General features: G+C 53.5%; 2 protein-coding genes across 3 annotated transcripts; one reads left to right on the top strand and one right to left on the bottom strand.

Moving 5' to 3' along the window:
* Nucleotides 1-263: 263 nt before the first annotated feature.
* RNF40 (ring finger protein 40) lies at nt 264-12,948 on the bottom strand. Its single transcript, XM_040258548.1, has 20 exons — nt 12,815-12,948; nt 12,503-12,706; nt 11,923-12,090; nt 11,362-11,503; nt 10,513-10,719; nt 9,865-9,986; nt 9,596-9,742; nt 9,423-9,497; nt 8,204-8,323; nt 7,928-8,107; nt 7,605-7,740; nt 6,653-6,774; nt 6,139-6,566; nt 5,935-6,052; nt 5,660-5,809; nt 5,259-5,471; nt 5,053-5,178; nt 3,831-3,971; nt 3,637-3,738; nt 264-1,538 (listed from the first exon to the last, which is right to left on the bottom strand). Exons 2-20 carry the CDS (start codon nt 12,632-12,634, stop codon nt 1,362-1,364), a joined length of 3,006 nt encoding a protein of 1,001 aa, XP_040114482.1. The 5' UTR covers nt 12,635-12,706; nt 12,815-12,948; the 3' UTR covers nt 264-1,361.
* A 133-nt stretch (nt 12,949-13,081) lies between these two features.
* On the top strand, nt 13,082-17,178 carry CCDC189 (coiled-coil domain containing 189). 2 transcript variants are annotated; one of them, XM_040259317.1, is made up of 9 exons: nt 13,082-13,579; nt 13,908-13,939; nt 14,511-14,576; nt 14,747-14,916; nt 15,446-15,516; nt 15,711-15,827; nt 15,908-15,977; nt 16,055-16,144; nt 16,887-17,178. In XM_040259317.1, exons 1-9 carry the CDS (start codon nt 13,376-13,378, stop codon nt 17,063-17,065), a joined length of 999 nt encoding a protein of 332 aa, XP_040115251.1. In that variant the 5' UTR covers nt 13,082-13,375; the 3' UTR covers nt 17,066-17,178. The 2 variants fall into 2 exon arrangements, with proteins under 2 accessions (XP_040115251.1, XP_040115257.1); XM_040259323.1 differs by lacking the exon at nt 15,711-15,827 and having other exon boundaries at nt 13,123-13,579.

Genomic DNA, 17,178 nt, shown 5'->3' with positions numbered 1-17,178 from the left:
ATCCAGGGAGTGTCGGCTCTTCCCGGTGGAACAGGAGAGCAAGCTGGCGGCTGAGTGCTGCCCACGACGCTTTCTCCTTGCAGACATGCCCCTCCCACGGGCCCAATCTGGGCCAGGGACAGTATAATAAGCAGGTGCCGGGAGTGGGGTCTGATCTGTGCAGGCCCTCTAGGTTCACTCTCCAGCCAGGGAGGCGCTGGGAGTTAAGTTATAACAGCAAAAATCCGGGACCCGCGTTTACAGCAGGAAGCCTGGCTCTGGACTATAGGCTGAGGGTTGGACGTTTATTCGAAACAGCCTATACAAGACACCTCTAGAGCAGGGGCTGTGGGTCGGAGTGGACCCTTGCACCTGCCAGCAGCTCCACTTCCCGGGCCCCCTCGGACTGCCCTTATAACCCATAGAGTTTGCTTGGGCAGACAGCACAGGAAGCATCATATAGGTGCAGGCTCAGTCACAGGGCATTAGATGAAGCTCTTCTACCTGGAATGATTGGAAGTTGGCACAGCGGGCTAGTCTGTCCCTTTCCCCATGGGAAGTTCTGCCTCCACTAAAGTTAAGGCTACCCGGACGAAAGCAGGGTCAGGGTGAGGGACCCAGCAGAGACCTGGGAAACATGAGGTGGGTGTTAAGTCGGGCCTGGGAAGGGAGGAGAGATTGGGAGGGGTCTGATTAGGATAGAAACTGATGATCTTGGTTCACCCCCCAGATGAGTGCAAGGTGACTGCAAGCAAACTCGAAGCCTCCCAGAAGAGGACAGTGCTCCCACCAAGGGGATGCTCTTAGCATAAGACCAGACCAAAGAGCCCAAGCAACTCCACAGAAGGGAAGGTCTGCTCAGGTCTGGGGAGCAGAGAGTGAAGGAAAGTATCCCTGGGCCCCAGGGCCCAGTCTCAGAGCAAGGAGCTGGGGACCTGACCCAACCCTGGTCCTAACTTGTGGCTGTGTTAAGTGGGTAGTGAGCCTCCACTTGTGTGGGAGGTCATAGCCTGGGGAATTTCCACTTTTTGGCTGGGATAGGCCTGTAGAAAAAGCTGTTAGGGTTAAGAAAAAGGGTTAGGGCCAGCTGCCAGCAAGTTTCGTAGAGTGCCCTGGGTCCCTCAGGGCTCTCACAGCAGACCTTTTCTGCAGGGCAAGTGCGCCCTAGGCTGGAGTTCTGACCTTGGGGAAAAGGTGGAACTGAACTTGGCTAATCCCACACCCACTAGCATGCACTAGGGCCCCTGAACCAACCATGTGGGGAGGGGCTGGGCCCACAGGGTCCAGAACAGAAGGTGGGGGACACTGGATGTGGGGTGGGGTGAGACTGGAGGCACAGCCCCCAGGGTCCATGGTGTTCCAAAGTCCCCTGAGTTACGTGTTCAGCTGATGTAGACGCGGTGGAAGTCGTGGGCACCAAAGGCGGCGTTGCACTTGGGGCACTTCCTCTGGCGGGCCTCATAGCGGCCCCGCACACACTCGAAGCAGAAAACGTGGAAGCACTTGGTAAGGACTGCATCTTTCTTGCGGGTGTTACAGCAGGGGCAGGTCAACCGCGCCTGGGCCGGGCAAAGGCGTCAACTCAGGAACAGTCCTGACAGTGCCCAGATCCCAAGCTGACAGCAAAAGGTGGTTCACACTCAGACCACCCCACAGCAGGCTGTACCTAACTCTCACGATAGCCCTGGCAGGTAGGGATAAGCACTTTCCACATGAGGACACAGGCCGGGGAGCCCAGGTTTCAAAACTAGATAGTAACAGTCTAGACTCTAACCTGGTGGTGATGGCCAGTGGTCACAAGTCCCTGCTGAAGGTCAATCCCTGCTAAAGGTCAATGACCCACAGGCTCCAGCCTGAGCTCCTCCGCCCTGGGGCTTCATCCCTTGCCCCACAAGCCTTCTTTGGCAAAACCCCAATCCTGGCTTAAGCTGACTGTTTACCTTCTACCTGCTAAATCATAGCTGGGCATAGCAGTGCCACTAGAAATCTGCTGTTCTCAACCCTCAACTGGGCCCATCCCTGGTGCTGCCCAGAGATCCTGCTATGGGCCACTTGATTAATTTCTCTCTATGGAGGTTTTATAAATCTCTCTTATCTTGAAATTTCCCACATGTTGAAAGGTCTCACCTCCTACTCCAGACAGGAAATTCCCTCCACACAGCATTCCCAATAATCTTTCTCTGTCCTGCCTGAAATCCCAGCCCAGTCCACTACCTCAGCCAGTCCTCACAAGTATCACCTCTTCTCTAGCTCTCAGAATCCTACCCACCAGGATTTGACAGGCTCCACAGTCTGTAACTTCTCCAAAAGTCCTTCCCTTCTCCCCTTTCAGCTGTCTCCAGCCCTACGAGGCCAAACTGCTCCAAAAGGTGGTCTTTTTACTGACTCATCCTCCATCCTTTCTTCACTCCCGGTGAGTCTAGGTGATCTGACCTTCACCTCTACCCAATAACCATTCCCACCAAGACTGTCAAACGCAAAAGGTGTCTTTCATCACTTGCTTCATGTGCCTTCTTGGCACTCTGACTCACTCACCCCTGCCTCCTTGAAACTTCCCCAGTCATCTCCCTCTGCACGGCTCTCCTTCCTTCTTTTTTTAAAAATTATTTATTTACTTAGCTGTGCTGGGTCTTAGCTGTGGCATGTGGGATCTAGTTCCCTGATCAGGGATTGAACCAGGACCCTGGAATTGGAAGTGTGGAGTCCTAGCCACTGGACTACCAGGGAAATCCCTCCTCTGTCCATTATTCAAGCTTTGAGGTTGCTCAGGGAAAATGACCCCTGTTTCGTCTCAGGCCACAGGCCCTCCCTGAGTGACCAGTTCCACGTGGCTTCTGCCTTTGCCTCTGCTGACAATCCCCCAAAGCCTCTGTCTTCCACATCAGCCCTTTCCTTTGTCCTCCAGACAGCCTTCCAAGAAGTCCCACGAGTAAGTACCTCATCCTCAATATACTTGAGACATAACTCTCCAGCCTAAAACCCTTGGATGTCTCCACACTGACTACTAAATAAACCAAGAATCTCAACCTGGCTCACTACCTTCAGGATGTGACACTGCCCAATGGCCCCTCCCCGCCCCCCAGGCTTGTGACTCCTCAAAAGCCCATGTTCTATCCTCTTAGCTACCACTGTCCAGCTGTGCCTCCAGCATGCCTCTCTCAACTAAGGGCTTCCACCTGTGCCTCTCCCTTTGCTGGACCCTTTCATCTCCATTCCTCAAGGCCAACCCTGACTCTCTTCAGTTTTCCCTTGGAGGCTATTCCTTCAGGAAGTTGGCTGACCGTGCCCCGCTCACCACCGTGCCCAGGGCCTATTAAGGGCTTCCCCTGACTGCCCCCAACCCCTCTGGCCTTTGCCATCACACTGCTCATCACTCAGAGGAAAGAATTACTTGGCTGCCTCCTCCACCAGACCGTCAGTTTCAAGAGACCCAAGGTCAGCTATACGTCCCACTCCTCCCACACTCAGCACTCTATCTGGCATGGAGTATATGTGCACCACACTTGAGCGCTCTCTTGATTCTCCACAATGATTCTGCCCAGGTTTTGCTATCCTACCTTATTTCTGGGTTCCCCGGACTACCCCCTGGAGCTCTCACCAACCCCCAATCTGAGATTTCCCAGGTTCACGGGGCAGAACTTAGCTCCACAGCCCTACCTTGTATTCCTTGATCTCCTCCTGGAGGATTTCATCAGCGTCTGCGTAAACTTCCACCTTCCTCTGCTTCTCCAGCTTGCGCCGCAGCCGGGAGATGTCCTCCTGGGTCAGGAGAGGGGGCAGGCTGAGTGCAAGGGCCCTCAATCCCAACCTGCTGGCCCCGGCCCTGCCTCCACCCGCTGCTGACCACACACCTGAGCCCTCTTGAGGTTAAAGCTCTCCTTCTCCCGCGCGGCCCGGCTCTCGGCCAGGCAAGGTTGGATCTCTCGCAGCCGCGTCTGCACGTGCTCCAGCTGCACCTTCAGGTCCTCGGCCAGCTGGGCTGCTTCCACGGCCTGAGGTGGGTGGAATGGGGAGGAGGGGCACAGCTGGCCTGAGCCTGGCCATGGCCCACAGAGGCTTATGTCAACTGTCCAGTGGTTCCTGCTCTTGGGAGAAGTCCAATATCTTCACTGAAACTGATTCTGTTTCCTGACCCCACCAGCCTCACCTCCTTGTCTTCCTCATTCCCAGCACTTCTGGCTCCTGACCTGCATAACCCTCTCTCCTGTCTCTGAGCCTCCACAGGGTTCTCTGCTCCCCTCAACTCCCCCAACACACAGACCTTTTCCTCTGAAGTTCCCTGAAGCCTCAGCTCAAATGTCACCTCCTGAGAGAGGCTCTCCTGTTTTTCTTTCATACAGTTCTATTTCCTTCATAAGACATGCTGTGAGTTTCCCGGTGGTTGTGTGGTTAGAATTCCGGGCCTTCACAGCCGTGGTCTAACAATCCTTGCATGGCAGCCAAACAGACATGCTGTGATCTGAAACAGTGTTACTTAATCTGTGGGATTATCCGCTTGCTCTCTGCCTCTCCTAACTGGAAGCTCCCACTTCCAGCAGAGGTGATTTGTTCTTGTGATCTCCCCAGCACTCAGTGCAGTCCTGGTACACAGCAAGAGCATGTCTAATGCTGATTAAACAAATGGACCAGAGAGAAGTCCAGGAGGAGAAAAGAAATGAAAGTCCATCTTAAGCCTTTACCATGACCTGGAGGAGTGATGTCATTCCTAACTCTGTTCCCCTCAGAAGAACAACTACCACGAGCTAGAGACATTTCTTAGGGTTAATACAACTATGTAACAGAAACAGCTAAACAGTGCAGTGGTCAGGATATGGGCTGTGGGGTCAAGGAGAGCCGGGCCCAAATTCCACTTGCACTCTTTCTTGAGCAAGTCAACTACCTCCCTAAACCTCAGCCTTCTCCCTCACAGAAAAGGAGATAACAATGAAAACTGTTGTAGGATTACTTTAAGGCGAAACATGACCCAACAGGGAAAGTCCTCAGCACAGGGTCTGGCACACATTAAGTGTCTGAGAGTTAACGGGGCTGTGTAGGGCAGCAGAGCCAGGCTCTGGCCCAGGTCATCTGCCTCACCTTCCTCTTGTTGAGCTCCAAGGCCTGGCTGCGCAGTGTCAGCTCCTTCTCCACACCCCCAAGGCTGCCCTGCAAGGCTCGCTCCTTTTCCTCCAGCTTCTGCACGGTCAGCAGCTGGGCATCCACCTGAGGACAGGAGTGGGGCCTCAGTGCTAGGGAGCCCCTGCCTCTCCAGTCCCACCCTAACAAGCCTGGGGCAGCCCTACCTGGGACTTGAGGCCAAGAACCTGCTCGCCCAGCTCATCCTTCTCCTCCCGCAGCAGCTTATGAATCTGGTTGGCTTTGATCCGCTCCGACATCAGCTTGAAGTTGGCATCGTCCTTTTCTCGCAGCTGCTGGAGCAGCCGCCCGTTTTGTTCCTGCATGTCCTCAAAGGCCTGGCCCGTCACATCCATCTCTGACAGCAGGGCCTCCTCCTCCTGCAGCAAGTGGGCAGGGGCAAGACGGAACGTGGGAGACGGACAAGATCAACTGTGGGGAAACCGCAGGAAAACACGGCTGTACAAAGACCCACAGAGTGGACCCAGGCCGTGTCCTAGACCAGGAGGTTTAAGGAATGTCAACATTCAAAGCTGGGGGAGGGGTGGAGTGGGGTGGGGGGTCACACCTGCTTGGTGGCACCCAACTTGCGCTGCAGGTGTTCGATCTGCTCCTCTGCCTGACGAATGCGCCGCAGGGCATCCTCGTCCGCGATCTTCTTGCTCTCCCTCCGATCCCTCTCCTCCAGCTCCCGGATGCGGCCCCGGAGTTCATCGACCTATAACCTCCAGGAGGGAGCTCTCTCATCACTGCTTCCTGCTAACCCAGGGCTCAACTCTGGTCACCGACCCCCTGCCCTGGGGCAGCCTTTCTGCACATCCCATAGACCCTACCTGTCCTCACCTCAGCCTTGGCCTTGCGTTCTGCTGCCATGAGCTGCACCTTATCCCGCTGTTCCTTGGGCGCAGACTTATACATGTCCAGCAGCAATTTCATCTCCTTCTGGCTTTCCTGGGCCTTCCTGGGGGAAGCACAGGAGGAAGGCTGGGTGAGTAGGGCTGGAGGTCACTGGGCAGGGGTGGGAGGGAGAAAAGAACAGGGCCTCACTTGAGCTCTACTCGGAGACCTTTGAGAAGTTCTGATTCCTTTCTCTTGGCCTCTTCCACTTTGGCCTTCTCCCGATCAGCCCTTGAGAGAGCCGAGGCTACAGATGGGGGTCCCAGGACAGGCCCTTCTCGCTCCCGAAGCTCCCGCTTGGGTCTGGCCTCAGGTTCTCGGCCCCGGGAAGAGGGTCCCTGGGCCCCCGGGGTCAGGGCCTGGGTCTCTTCCTCAGAGGGCACCAGGTCTTCCTTCTTCGCTGACGAGGTAGTAAGGGCAGCGCCAGGCATGGAAGCCATCTCCTTTCTGGTGTCAGGGGCACCAACAGGGCCTGGCCCACCCTCTTCTTTCCCTGGGATTGGGGCACTGAGGCTGGAGTCCTCTGGGTGGCCCAGGCTGGAGATGGAGTGAGTAGAGCCACTGGCCTGGGCTCGGAGCTGCAAAGCAGAGAGAGAACAGGGCTGAGGTGAGCCATGCTCACTGGGGCCTAGCCACGGCCGTCCCCAGGCAGCCCAGTCCTCACCTTGGCAATTTCGGCCTGTACTTCGCGCAGTTTCCGCTTGTATCGCTGGGCGTCCCCCTTTAGCTGGTGGTTGTGGTTCTGTAGGCTGCTGATCAGGTGGCGCATCTCGCGGTTGATGGGCCCTGGAGGAGCAAATGAAACCAAGGTCAGACTGGTCCCTGGGTTAGGGGCCCAACCCCTCCGTGAGGGGAGAGGCAGGGCCAGAGCCGTCACTCTCACTACAAAGAAGAGAACAACTGAAGCCTTATACAGAGAGAGTGAGCTCAGCAGAAAATTAACTGCAGCAGAAAATAACTGAAGAAAATTCACCCAAATGTAATCTGATGCTGTGTGTTATTTTTGCTAATGCAGATTTTGCAAATATTTCCAGATTTCCTTCAAAGGAACACATAACTGAAAATTCACAAAAGTAAGTTAGTCCATTTCCTTTAGCTTTTTAAACAAATGTCATCTTCTTAGTTTCATGTCCCTGGCATTTCTCCTAATACCTCATCTTCCCTGCTTTACTTTTCCTGGTATACCTGTCACTACCTAACATACATGTTCAATTTTCCCTCTGTTGTCTGTCCTCTCTTTCTGTAACACGGCTCCGCAACAGCAGGGATTCTTTGTATTTTGTTCACTGGTATAATCCCAAAGCTTAGAACTGAGCCTGGCTCAAAAGAGGTGTTCAATAAACCTTTGCAAAATGAACTAGTAGAGAGGCACCCTAAAGGCCGGAGAATCATGGATGGGGCTGACAGCTCCTGTTCTGGCAGAGTCGGCACCATCAACCACCTCAGGCAGCTGTAAGCCTCACTGCATCTTTGAGCCATGTGGTGGGGTCCCCATTTTTCACAGGGAGATGAGGCTCTGTGAAAGGAAAGGACCTAACCTCTGGACAAGCATCTTACCACATCAGGGCCCAGCAACCCCACAAAAGGCCCCACCTCAAAAATGTCCTCGCACATACCCGCCTGCTCATTGGCCGCCAGGTTCTGTTCAAACTCGATGCGCAGCATCTCGTACTCCTTGCGAACCTGGGCCAGTGTGTCCTCCAGCTGTATAACCTCGGTGCGTAGCTTCTTCTGCAGCCCCAGCTCATCACTCTGTGAGGTGAGGCATTAAGGACCCACACAAGCCCTGGGCTCATGGCAAGCCCACCTTCCACCTCAGAGGCTTAGGAAGAATTTATTCCCAAGGGATCTCTGGCAGGCACCCCGGGCTCTGACACACTTGACCCAGGAACAACCTGACCCAGAGGGCCTGACCCTTACCCCTGTTCCACGGGCATACCTCCATGTGCTCAATGTGCCTCAGGTGGGAATTCTTGGTGGCCAGCAGCAGCCCGCGGGCCTCATCCAGCTGAGTCTTCACTTGCAGAGACTCATTGTAGAGCAGTGAGAACTGTGCCTGCAGCATCCGGTACTCCCCTGTCTCCCGGACCACCTCCTCGGGAAGGCTCCGCAATGCTACCTAGGGGCAGGATGTCTGAGCTCACTCAGCAAGAGGAAGGAGAGCTCAGCGCCCACCCTGCAGGGTAAGGCCTTCCCAGCCCCAAACACAACTCACCTTGAGGCGCTCATTGGTCCGGACAGCCCCCTGAAGTTCGGCCTGCAGCTTCTCCAGCTCTGCCATGCGGCTATTGGCCAATTCCTGATTTTCCTCCAACTCTGCATTCAGCATTTCAAACTGTGGAATGGGGAGACCAGTAGGAGGCAGAGCCAGGGCATGAGGCATGCATCCCTCACAGCCTCACCATATACTCTGCCCAAGCTCCCCTATATGGAGCAGTGATGGATTCTGAAGGCCCAAGGACAAACCAGACCCAGGCACTTTTCTAAGTGTTCCCAGTTAGGTAGGAGAAATGTAATACTGCATGGTCAGTGTTGGGAATCAAGGCTTGTATCTGACAGGGGGTCAGGGAAGCCTCCCTGGAAGACCTGAAGGGCAAGCTGAGAAAAGGAGGACAGGGAACAATGGCTTTGCAGCACCAAAAAAAGAAAAAAACTGTGCAGCGACAAAAGTGAGAGCAAAAGCAGGACAGGGAATGGGACAGTGGCAGCAAGGCCCCTTTTCAGCTACACAACGAGGATGCCAAATGCCTCCAACACAACCAACACCTCCTTCCTCAGTGGTACTTTTAATTCCTTGGAGAGCAAGGAGATCCAACCAGTCCATCCTAAAGGAAATCAGTGCTGAATATTCTTTGGAAGGACTGATGCTGAAGCTCCAATATTTTGGCCACCTGATGTGAAGAACTGACTCATTTGAAAAGACCCTGATGCTGGGAAAAATTGAAGGCGAGAGGAGAAGGGGACAACAGAGGATGAGATGGTTTGATGGCATCCCCGACTCAACAGACATGAGTTTGAATAAACTCTGGGAGTTAATGATAGACAGGGGGGGTCTGGTGTGCTGCAGTCTATGGAGTTGCAAAGAGTTGGACACGACTGAAGAACTGTACTGTACTGTACTGACTGACCGACTTTTAATCAACTGATATACGATTTAACTACTTCTTGTTAACTCCCCAACTAGAACTTAAGCTCCATCATAGGTTTCTGTTTTGTTCTCCAAAATAACTGCTTTCTACACAGTAGCTAACATTCAGTATTCAGCAACTATTTACTGAATACAGATATGAAACAATAAAACAAAGACCACTGTGAGTGACAGGCAAAGACCTCTAAGACCCCAGCTGATGTTTGTCCTTAATTCTAAGGGGGAAGTTCAAGGGTAGAGTAGAGAAAAAGCTGTGGGAGGGACCAGGAAGAATGCTGCTGCTCACCTTCTGCATGCTGAGTGTGATCTGGCCCCCCTGAAAGCCTGAAGAGCTCCCAGACACATAGTAGCCAGAGTTGAGCTGTGGAGAGAAGAGATGGACACGTGGGTGTGGAGAAGAGAAGTTAGGGCCCCAAGTACTCTGTTCAGGCTCCATCTGACCCAGCGCCTGAGCCTTACCTGCTCTAAGGCTTCTGCCAGGTGCTTATTAAGTTTTTGCTCTCGCTTCCGCAACTTTTCAATGTCCCACTGCAGGTCCTCTACTGTCGTCTCCATCTCTAGCACTTTGGTCTCTGCAGATGTCACTTTATCCTGGAGCTCAGAGTACTGGGGACAACGAAGGGGACAGAGGCTTAGATGACAAGACTTGGCTCTCTGAGATCCTTGGGTGTCCAACTAATCCAAACCCTGTCCTGGTTCCAATCCCACCCCAAAATCCCAACTCCCACCTCCAATGAGATGCGGTGGTGCTTCTCCTGTAGTTGGGTGGCCAAGTCCTGCAGCCGCCGATTCTCACGGCCCAGTTCTCGGGTGCGTGCCCGAGCCGCCTCACCGGGGGGCTCACTGTCCCCTGGGAAGGCAGGGCTCAGGTAAGAGCCAAGTCCAGGGCAGTGGGTCAAAGTACTAACTCATTCTGGAGTCTGCTATATGCCCAGTGTGATCCACCAGCTGTCTTGCCACTTTCTCATGACAAAGCCAGGAGTCTTTATCCCCACTGTACAAAGGAGGAAACCAGCTCAGAGAGGAAAGCCATCTGCCCAGGACACCCGGGCAGGACTGATAGAACTAAGGCTGGGCCCTTGATGCTATGCCTTGGATGGATCAGTAACTGCCACTAAGATTTGTGAAAAGTGCTCCCAAGTGGTCTCCAGCCCCAAGGGAGGAGAACTCCCCCCTCCCCCAGTATCAACAACTCCTTCCACCCATCTCTCTAGATCTCCAACTCCAGAAATCAAAGCCAGATACCCCACTGACAGATTAACCCTTCTCCTGAGAACGTGGCTGATTTATCCCTTGGGGAACTGTGGCTGCTTCTGGGCTAGGAGCACTGAGGGAATACCACGGGCACCTCAAGGGTGGGGGCATAAAGAACTAACCTCGGCTGTATACTCGCTGACAGAGTTCTTCCACCCGGCGCTGCAGGCGGTCAGAGGCCTCCACAACACGGGACACAGCTGCCTTGGAGAACTCCATGCGGCCCTGCAGCTGCAGCTCCACCTCCTCACTACTGCTTGCACCAAGGGCCACCACAAAAGCCAAGGCTGGCTCACTGAGAGGGGGCCGCAGCTGCATTGGCAGGGGTTCTGGGAGGGACGGACAGACCCTCGTGAGGACAACAGCAACAGTCACCACTGCTCTGTACCAAGTTCCAGACTGAACCCTTCAGCACTCTACAGCTTACTAAAGCAACACAACCAACACCTGCAGGACTGTGTGATCCCCATCTCAAAAGTGAAATAACAGAAGTTCAGGTAGGCAATGTCCCTAAGGCCAGAGAGCTACCACATCACTTCCTCAGGGAAGCCTTCTCTGCCTTCCCCTATCTAAACTAAAGTGCACACACACTAACTCCCTTTCAGCTTCCCCGCCCCCCCACTTCTTTCTTGTGGTTTTAATCACTTCCTTTGCTAATGGTTGGGGTAGTAAGTTATCTCTTTTTTGTTATTTTTGTCTCCTCCAAATCTACAACAATGCCAAATACATGGTCAACATTTAATACTTTTTTGAACTATAGGTGTCAAGATGTGAATTGCACTCTTAACCATATCACTCAAATTTCAAAGCCTGTGTTCTTATCCACTGCCCTTTGTGGCCTAGATATGAAATCAACTGTGTGTGTTAGCAGGCGGGGAATTCAGCAGGCTAATAATATCAAAGTCCCCTCCTCTCCAGGACCTTTCCCAGACCTTAATTAAGCTTCCCAGATCCTAGGGCTCTGGCCCTACCCCTCAGTTCCGAAGTCCCTGGCTCTGTGAGAGGGGTCTCATCACGTGTCGGCCCCTCCTGGGTCCCAGGTGCCTCTGTCCCTGAAGACAGCTCCCCCTGGCTCTCATGGTGTCGGAGAAGGGCTTCCACAGTTTCATCCAGCTGAAGGAAGAAAGCACCAAAAACGTTATGAATCCCTCAGGTGCTTCCCAGCCTGACAGTCCTTTCCTAGTAGCTGCTGCTGCTGCTAAGTCACTTCAGTCGTGTCCGACTCTGTGCGACCCCATAGACGGCAGCCCACCAGGCTCCTCCGTCCCTGAGATTCTCCAGGCAAGAACACTGGAGTGGGTTGCCATGTCCTTCTCCAATGCATGAAAGTGAAGAGTAAAAGTGAAGTCGCTCAGTCGTGTCCGACTCTTAGCGACCCCATGGACTGCAGCCTGTCAGGCTCCTCCACCCATGGGATTTTCCAGGCAAGAGTACTGGAGTGGGTCGCCATTGCCTTCTCCATTCCTAGTAGAGGGGTCTGAGGATTGGCAGCTGGATCAAGGCCAGGTCTTCAAAAGAAGAGCGGCATCCACCTGGGCCCAGTAGCGATTGACAATGAGGAGGGTGGCGTCATCTGTGGCCTGCCGCTTCTCCAGCTTCTCAATTCGTTCTCGGAGTTCGTCTTCACATGCCTGTCTCTGTTCCAGCCGCTCTGCAAGTTTCTTGTTCTTGAACTGCAAAACCTTGAGGTCCATCTCCTCCTACCAAGGAAATAAAGGGGCCAAGAAGAGGGTCAAGCAGGGCCCAAGAACCCAATCAGAGAAAGACAAGAAAAGCAAATGCAACGGACAGGAGTGGAGAGCTTCCCCAGATGAACTGCCATTAGGATTTAACGAAGCTCAGACACCCACAGAGAAAGCGTCTCGATTGTGAGGCGGATCATGTTCTGCTTCTGCCTCTTTCTACTGAAGTCTTTGACAAGCCACACGCCCTGTGGGAACCCGTTTTCCTATCTGTAAAGGGAAGGCTGACGTCGTGTCCTCGGTATCCTTCAGCAGAGTGTTCTGTAAAGTGGATCTTGCTAAGCTTGGGGAATTGGGAGTTAAGTTCAGGACGATGTGGAGGGAAAACAGATGGGAGTTATAGCAAGTTTTGAGGCAGGAACCTACGAACCGTGGAAGAGATGCCTCCCAGGCGAATGGGCTCTATGAGCGTGGTGGTGGTCTTCTCCTCGCGGCTCAACTTTTTCTCTGGGGGCCCCGAACCCCCATCCCCAGCGGCGCGTTTGTTGCCGGGTCCAGACATGGCCGCGGCAGCGAAGAGAGGAGCAGGGTCTCCCGAGGGACGTCAGGCAGGTGGAGGCTGCACTCCTATCACCTGCAGAAGACAGAGCGCAAAGATGTGGAGGCGGCCGGAGCTCCGCAATCACGCAACTCCCCCTCACCTACCAGAGGGTCCCCGCCCCGCCGGCCCTCGGCCCCTCACCGGCAGCAGGATCAGCCCACGGGCGCCATCTTGGACTCCACTAGCCTCCCCAGCGCAGAGCGCAGGCGCCAGGGGCAGTCCCGGATGTGGCGAAATCGTCTTCATTTCCTGTTTCTATTGGTCTCGCTTTGTCCCGCCTCTCGGGTCTGTATGGGTTTCTTTCCGAACCCTCTTCTCTCCGTGATTGGCCAGTAAACAGTTCCCATGGTAACCGATAACACAGGATTACTTTCCAGTCCTAAAGACACCGCCTGCCCCAGATTAGCAATTTTGAAAGGAGGCTATGAGGGCGGGGCTTGCATCTTATTACGCACGCGCACTCTCTTCTCACTGATTGGAGAGAGCACTTTTCCCCGCTCCAGGAATTCCCTTAGCAACGGTCACCGTTGAGACGAGGGAGACGCCGCCAGCGGATTGGCTGCCCCGGGCATCTCTGCATCTTAAATTGGCTGGAGTGTCCATAGAGGGCCAGGCCTTGGCAGTGGCTGCCTGAGAACCGGCTGTCCCAGAACCGAGGCAAGACAGATTCTGTGGTGACCCCCAGCACAAAAGAACGACAAGATGATCCGCCGGAAGTCCAGCCAACTCCAGGGACTAAAAATGAAGTCGGAGCTTGTACAGCACTACGAACTGCGGCGAGAACCCGAAAAAGACCTCAGCTCATTGGATGAATCGGCCACGCGTTTGGGAACAGGTGTGCGGACCGAATCCGGGACCGTGGCTTCGGTGGATGTCGATATCGATCCTGCAGCCAACTTGTTCCCGGTGAGGACGGGACAGTGATCCCATCATGGATGTTTAAAGAGGGTTCCCCATCAGGGCGCCCCTCGACGTTATGTTTACTAAAGTTTAAGAAGTTTTCCCGGGCTGCTCTGGTGAGGAGGCAGAGGTGTTTGACCCCGCTTGTTAATATGCTCGTGAATAGTACTTAGGGATCGCTGAAACCCAGCCCGCCAGCATTGCTCCTATCTAGTCCTCAGGATGAGAAGGCAACTTAGCACGTTCTTAGGCCGATAGAGATTCTCAACGTGCCACGAACTAGGGGCCAGAAACAACACAGCCCTGCCTGTCCCAATTCACTTTCTCTCCGCAGCCACCGCTGCCCCAGCCCCGGATCTGTATATGGTGAGTATAAAGTTTTGGGGGAAAGTTACCCTTCACACTTGTATTATTCCTTTAGGGCTTCCCAACAATCCTGTCAAAGAGCACTGGTATCCCCATTTTACAGATGAGGAAACTGAGGCCCAGAGATGCAATTACCTAAGATGACTATAAGCCAGGTCTCCTGCTGTCCCAGTCCAAAGACAGAGTGTGAGAAGAAGGTAGCCAAAGACTGAGAATGTAAATGTATCGTTGCCTCTATGGAGCATTGTACAAATGGGGACAGCGAGGCTCACAGAGGGAAATTTGCCCAGTTAAACAGCACGGGAGAGGCAGAACCCAGAACTCAAGTTTCCTAACTCTAGGTTTTATAAATGAAGAGGATTCTAAGAGTTCATTTAAGCCATTTACAGATGGAAAAAGTGAGGCCCAGAGAGGAAAGTGACCTACTTAAAGTGACACAGCAAGTTAGTGGAAGGGCCAAACCTCTAACTCAGGTCTCTTGGTTCCCAGTCCAATGCACTCACCACCAGTCATATCATCAAACTAATGCATGACGGACACCAACATGTTTTTCCCTCTTTTCCTATGACAGGAAGTACCTGGACATCCATTCCATGCACATGCTGGAGAAGACAGCCAGCACGGAGGAGATGAGGGAGTATGGGGCGGGGGGGAGTAGGGAGGGGAAGAGCTAGCTTTGGGGGACAGCTGAGGGGGAGGTGGGCTGGGAAGGCATGAGGAATGCCTGGCTCCAAAGCCTGTTGTGCACTAGTGTGGAGCAGGGAAGGGAGACTCTAGTTGTCACTGATTCCGTCTCTCTCTCCCAAGGGTGCTGGCTGAGCTGTTGGGACTAGGTTCCCCTGAGAAGAGCCTGCGGGATGCCATCACTCTGGACCTCTTCTCCCATGCACTCATCTTCTGCCGCCAGCAGGGCTTCTCCCTGGAGCAGACCTCAACAGCTTGTGCCCTGCTCCAAGATCTCCACAAGGCCTGTATTGGTAAGAGGAGGGGGCTCCCCGAGGGCCTGAGTCCAGGGCAGAGGAGGAGGAGGCTGGCACAAGTGATCAGGGGAAGTAACAGCAGGATTACCACCTGGAATCTTTGTTCTGTCATCACAGAAGTTATCACACACAAGTTACTTCACCTTTGAAATCCTCTATCTCCTTATCTATAATCAGGCTACGACACTAAAGTTATTAAACTGTTCCGAGAAATGTTATGTGTAATATGTGTAAATATATGCACAGTGCTCAATAAAACAGCTCTTTACTCCTGAAACCCATTTTCTACAGAATGTTTAACGAGAGCTAAAATATGCTTTCCTGTCACTTCCACTGGAATATGCACTTCTTAAGGGCAGGACTTGTCTGTCTTGTTCAGTGCCTAGAACAGTGCAGAGTGGGTGCTCAATATTTGTTGCCTAGATCTGTCTACTTCTAAAGCTTACGATCAGTAAGTAGCTGCTGAGTGAGTACAATGTGATTGTCAGGGAGGGGACTCAATGTCACATCTTGCTTTCCCTCCCAGAAACCCCCTTGGGCAACGTGGAGGAATGTTACCGCTACTTCACCAGTGTTCTTTTTTGCCATGGAGTCAGGGTCAGTGTCACTCTCCCCATCCCCCCAATGCCCATAAGGTCCAGCCCAGCCTCCCACCCTCTCTCAAACTCGTTACCCTTATCTTCCTCTGAAGGCCCCAGTGGGCTCTTCCTGCTCCTGGACCGCCAGGCCTTGGAGAAAAGGTGATGGTTTCGGGAGGTGGTCAGTCCTCTAACTCCCAATCATCTCCACAGCGCCCCCCTTTCAGTATCGATCTCTTTAAGGAGGAACAGCTGCTGGCCCTGGCGGATTATGTGGTGAATACCTACTTCCGCCATTTCAAGCTCTACAAATATGTCTTCACACCCCAGGTACTGGGCTAGGGGCTACAAGAGGCCACTCCTCGTCTCTCCTCTTTCCCCAGTGCAGTTGGTTTCCTCCCTCTTCCCAGGTGCGGCTGGACCTCTCTTTGACTTACATGGGGCTAAAGCCACCCAGCCTCTGGTCAGAGGATGAGACAGGTAAGGGAGAATGCCGGGGCAAGAGCTGGACTGCACTGGGGCTGGGGCTGAAGCCTCCTCCTGCTTCTGGCTTACAGAGAAAGAAAAGGGAGGAGAGGTGGAACAGCAGGCAGTCATCGCACAGGAGGTGGAACCGGAAACAGTGGTCCAGCCAGAGCCAGAGCCAAGTGAGGACCTGGAGGGGTTGGGGCTCCCTGTGACTTTGGGCAGGTGTGAAATGAAGGGTTTAGATCACATCAGGACTTCAGATTTTTTGTTTCAATTATGATGTCCTTTCTCCAAATGATTCCTTATGGAGAATGCATGTTCCAAGATGCAACAAAATAAAAGCACAGCTGCTGGGAGTGAGGCAGAAGCTCCAGAAAAGGATTATAAAACCAACGACAGTAACAGCCAGCACACATCTGGCAATACTATGTGCTAGGCAGGGCTTGTTTTAAGCATTTTATATACATATATTGCCTGTGCCAAGTGGCCTGTGGAATCTTAATTCCCCAGTCAGGAATTGAACCTGTGGCCGAAGTGGAAGCATGGAATCCTAATCACTGGACCACCAAGGAATTCCTGCATGTTACACATATTAACCCGTTTACTCCTCTCTCAATCCTAGTTGCTAAGTGTTACCACTGGATTTTACACAGGAGGAAACTGAGGCATAAAAATGTTCAATCACCTGCTTGAGGTCACACAGCTGCTAAAGGAGCAATTGGGAAATGCAGCGTACATAAACCCTCTGCCCATCTTTCTCTTCTAGAAGGGCTGGCTGACATTTCCTGAGTTGAAGAAACACTGCCAGCTGGGTCACTCCTGGAGTAGTCCCCCTTGAAGGTCGTGCATGCCTGGCTAGGGGGCAGTCCCTCAGCCCCATGGCCTCTCCCCTGACCTGCCCCTTCTTCCCCACCCCTGCAGGCCAGGTCTCCATCCTCCGAGCCTACATCAAGACCCAGATGAACAAGGAGCTGCAGCAGCTCCAACAACTGGTGGAGGAGCGACTCAAAGCCAGCGAGGAAAGGCTCAGCAGCAAGCTGACCACCCTCGAGCGGCCCCTCCAGCTACCTCCAGGCAAAGGCAAGAACAAGACCAAGTGACTCCCTGCGTTCTCCCCAATAAAGGCCTGGGCCAAAGTGGCCCCACCACGCCCCACCCCACCCCCTCCTGAGCTTCCCTGCTGAAGCCAGACACCAGACACAGGGGACTGGCT

Source organism: Oryx dammah, unplaced genomic scaffold, assembly GCF_014754425.2.
Source record: "Oryx dammah isolate SB20612 unplaced genomic scaffold, SCBI_Odam_1.1 HiC_scaffold_2, whole genome shotgun sequence".
Classification (NCBI taxonomy): domain Eukaryota; kingdom Metazoa; phylum Chordata; class Mammalia; order Artiodactyla; family Bovidae; genus Oryx; species Oryx dammah.
This window is presented reverse-complemented; position numbering and strand designations above follow the sequence as displayed.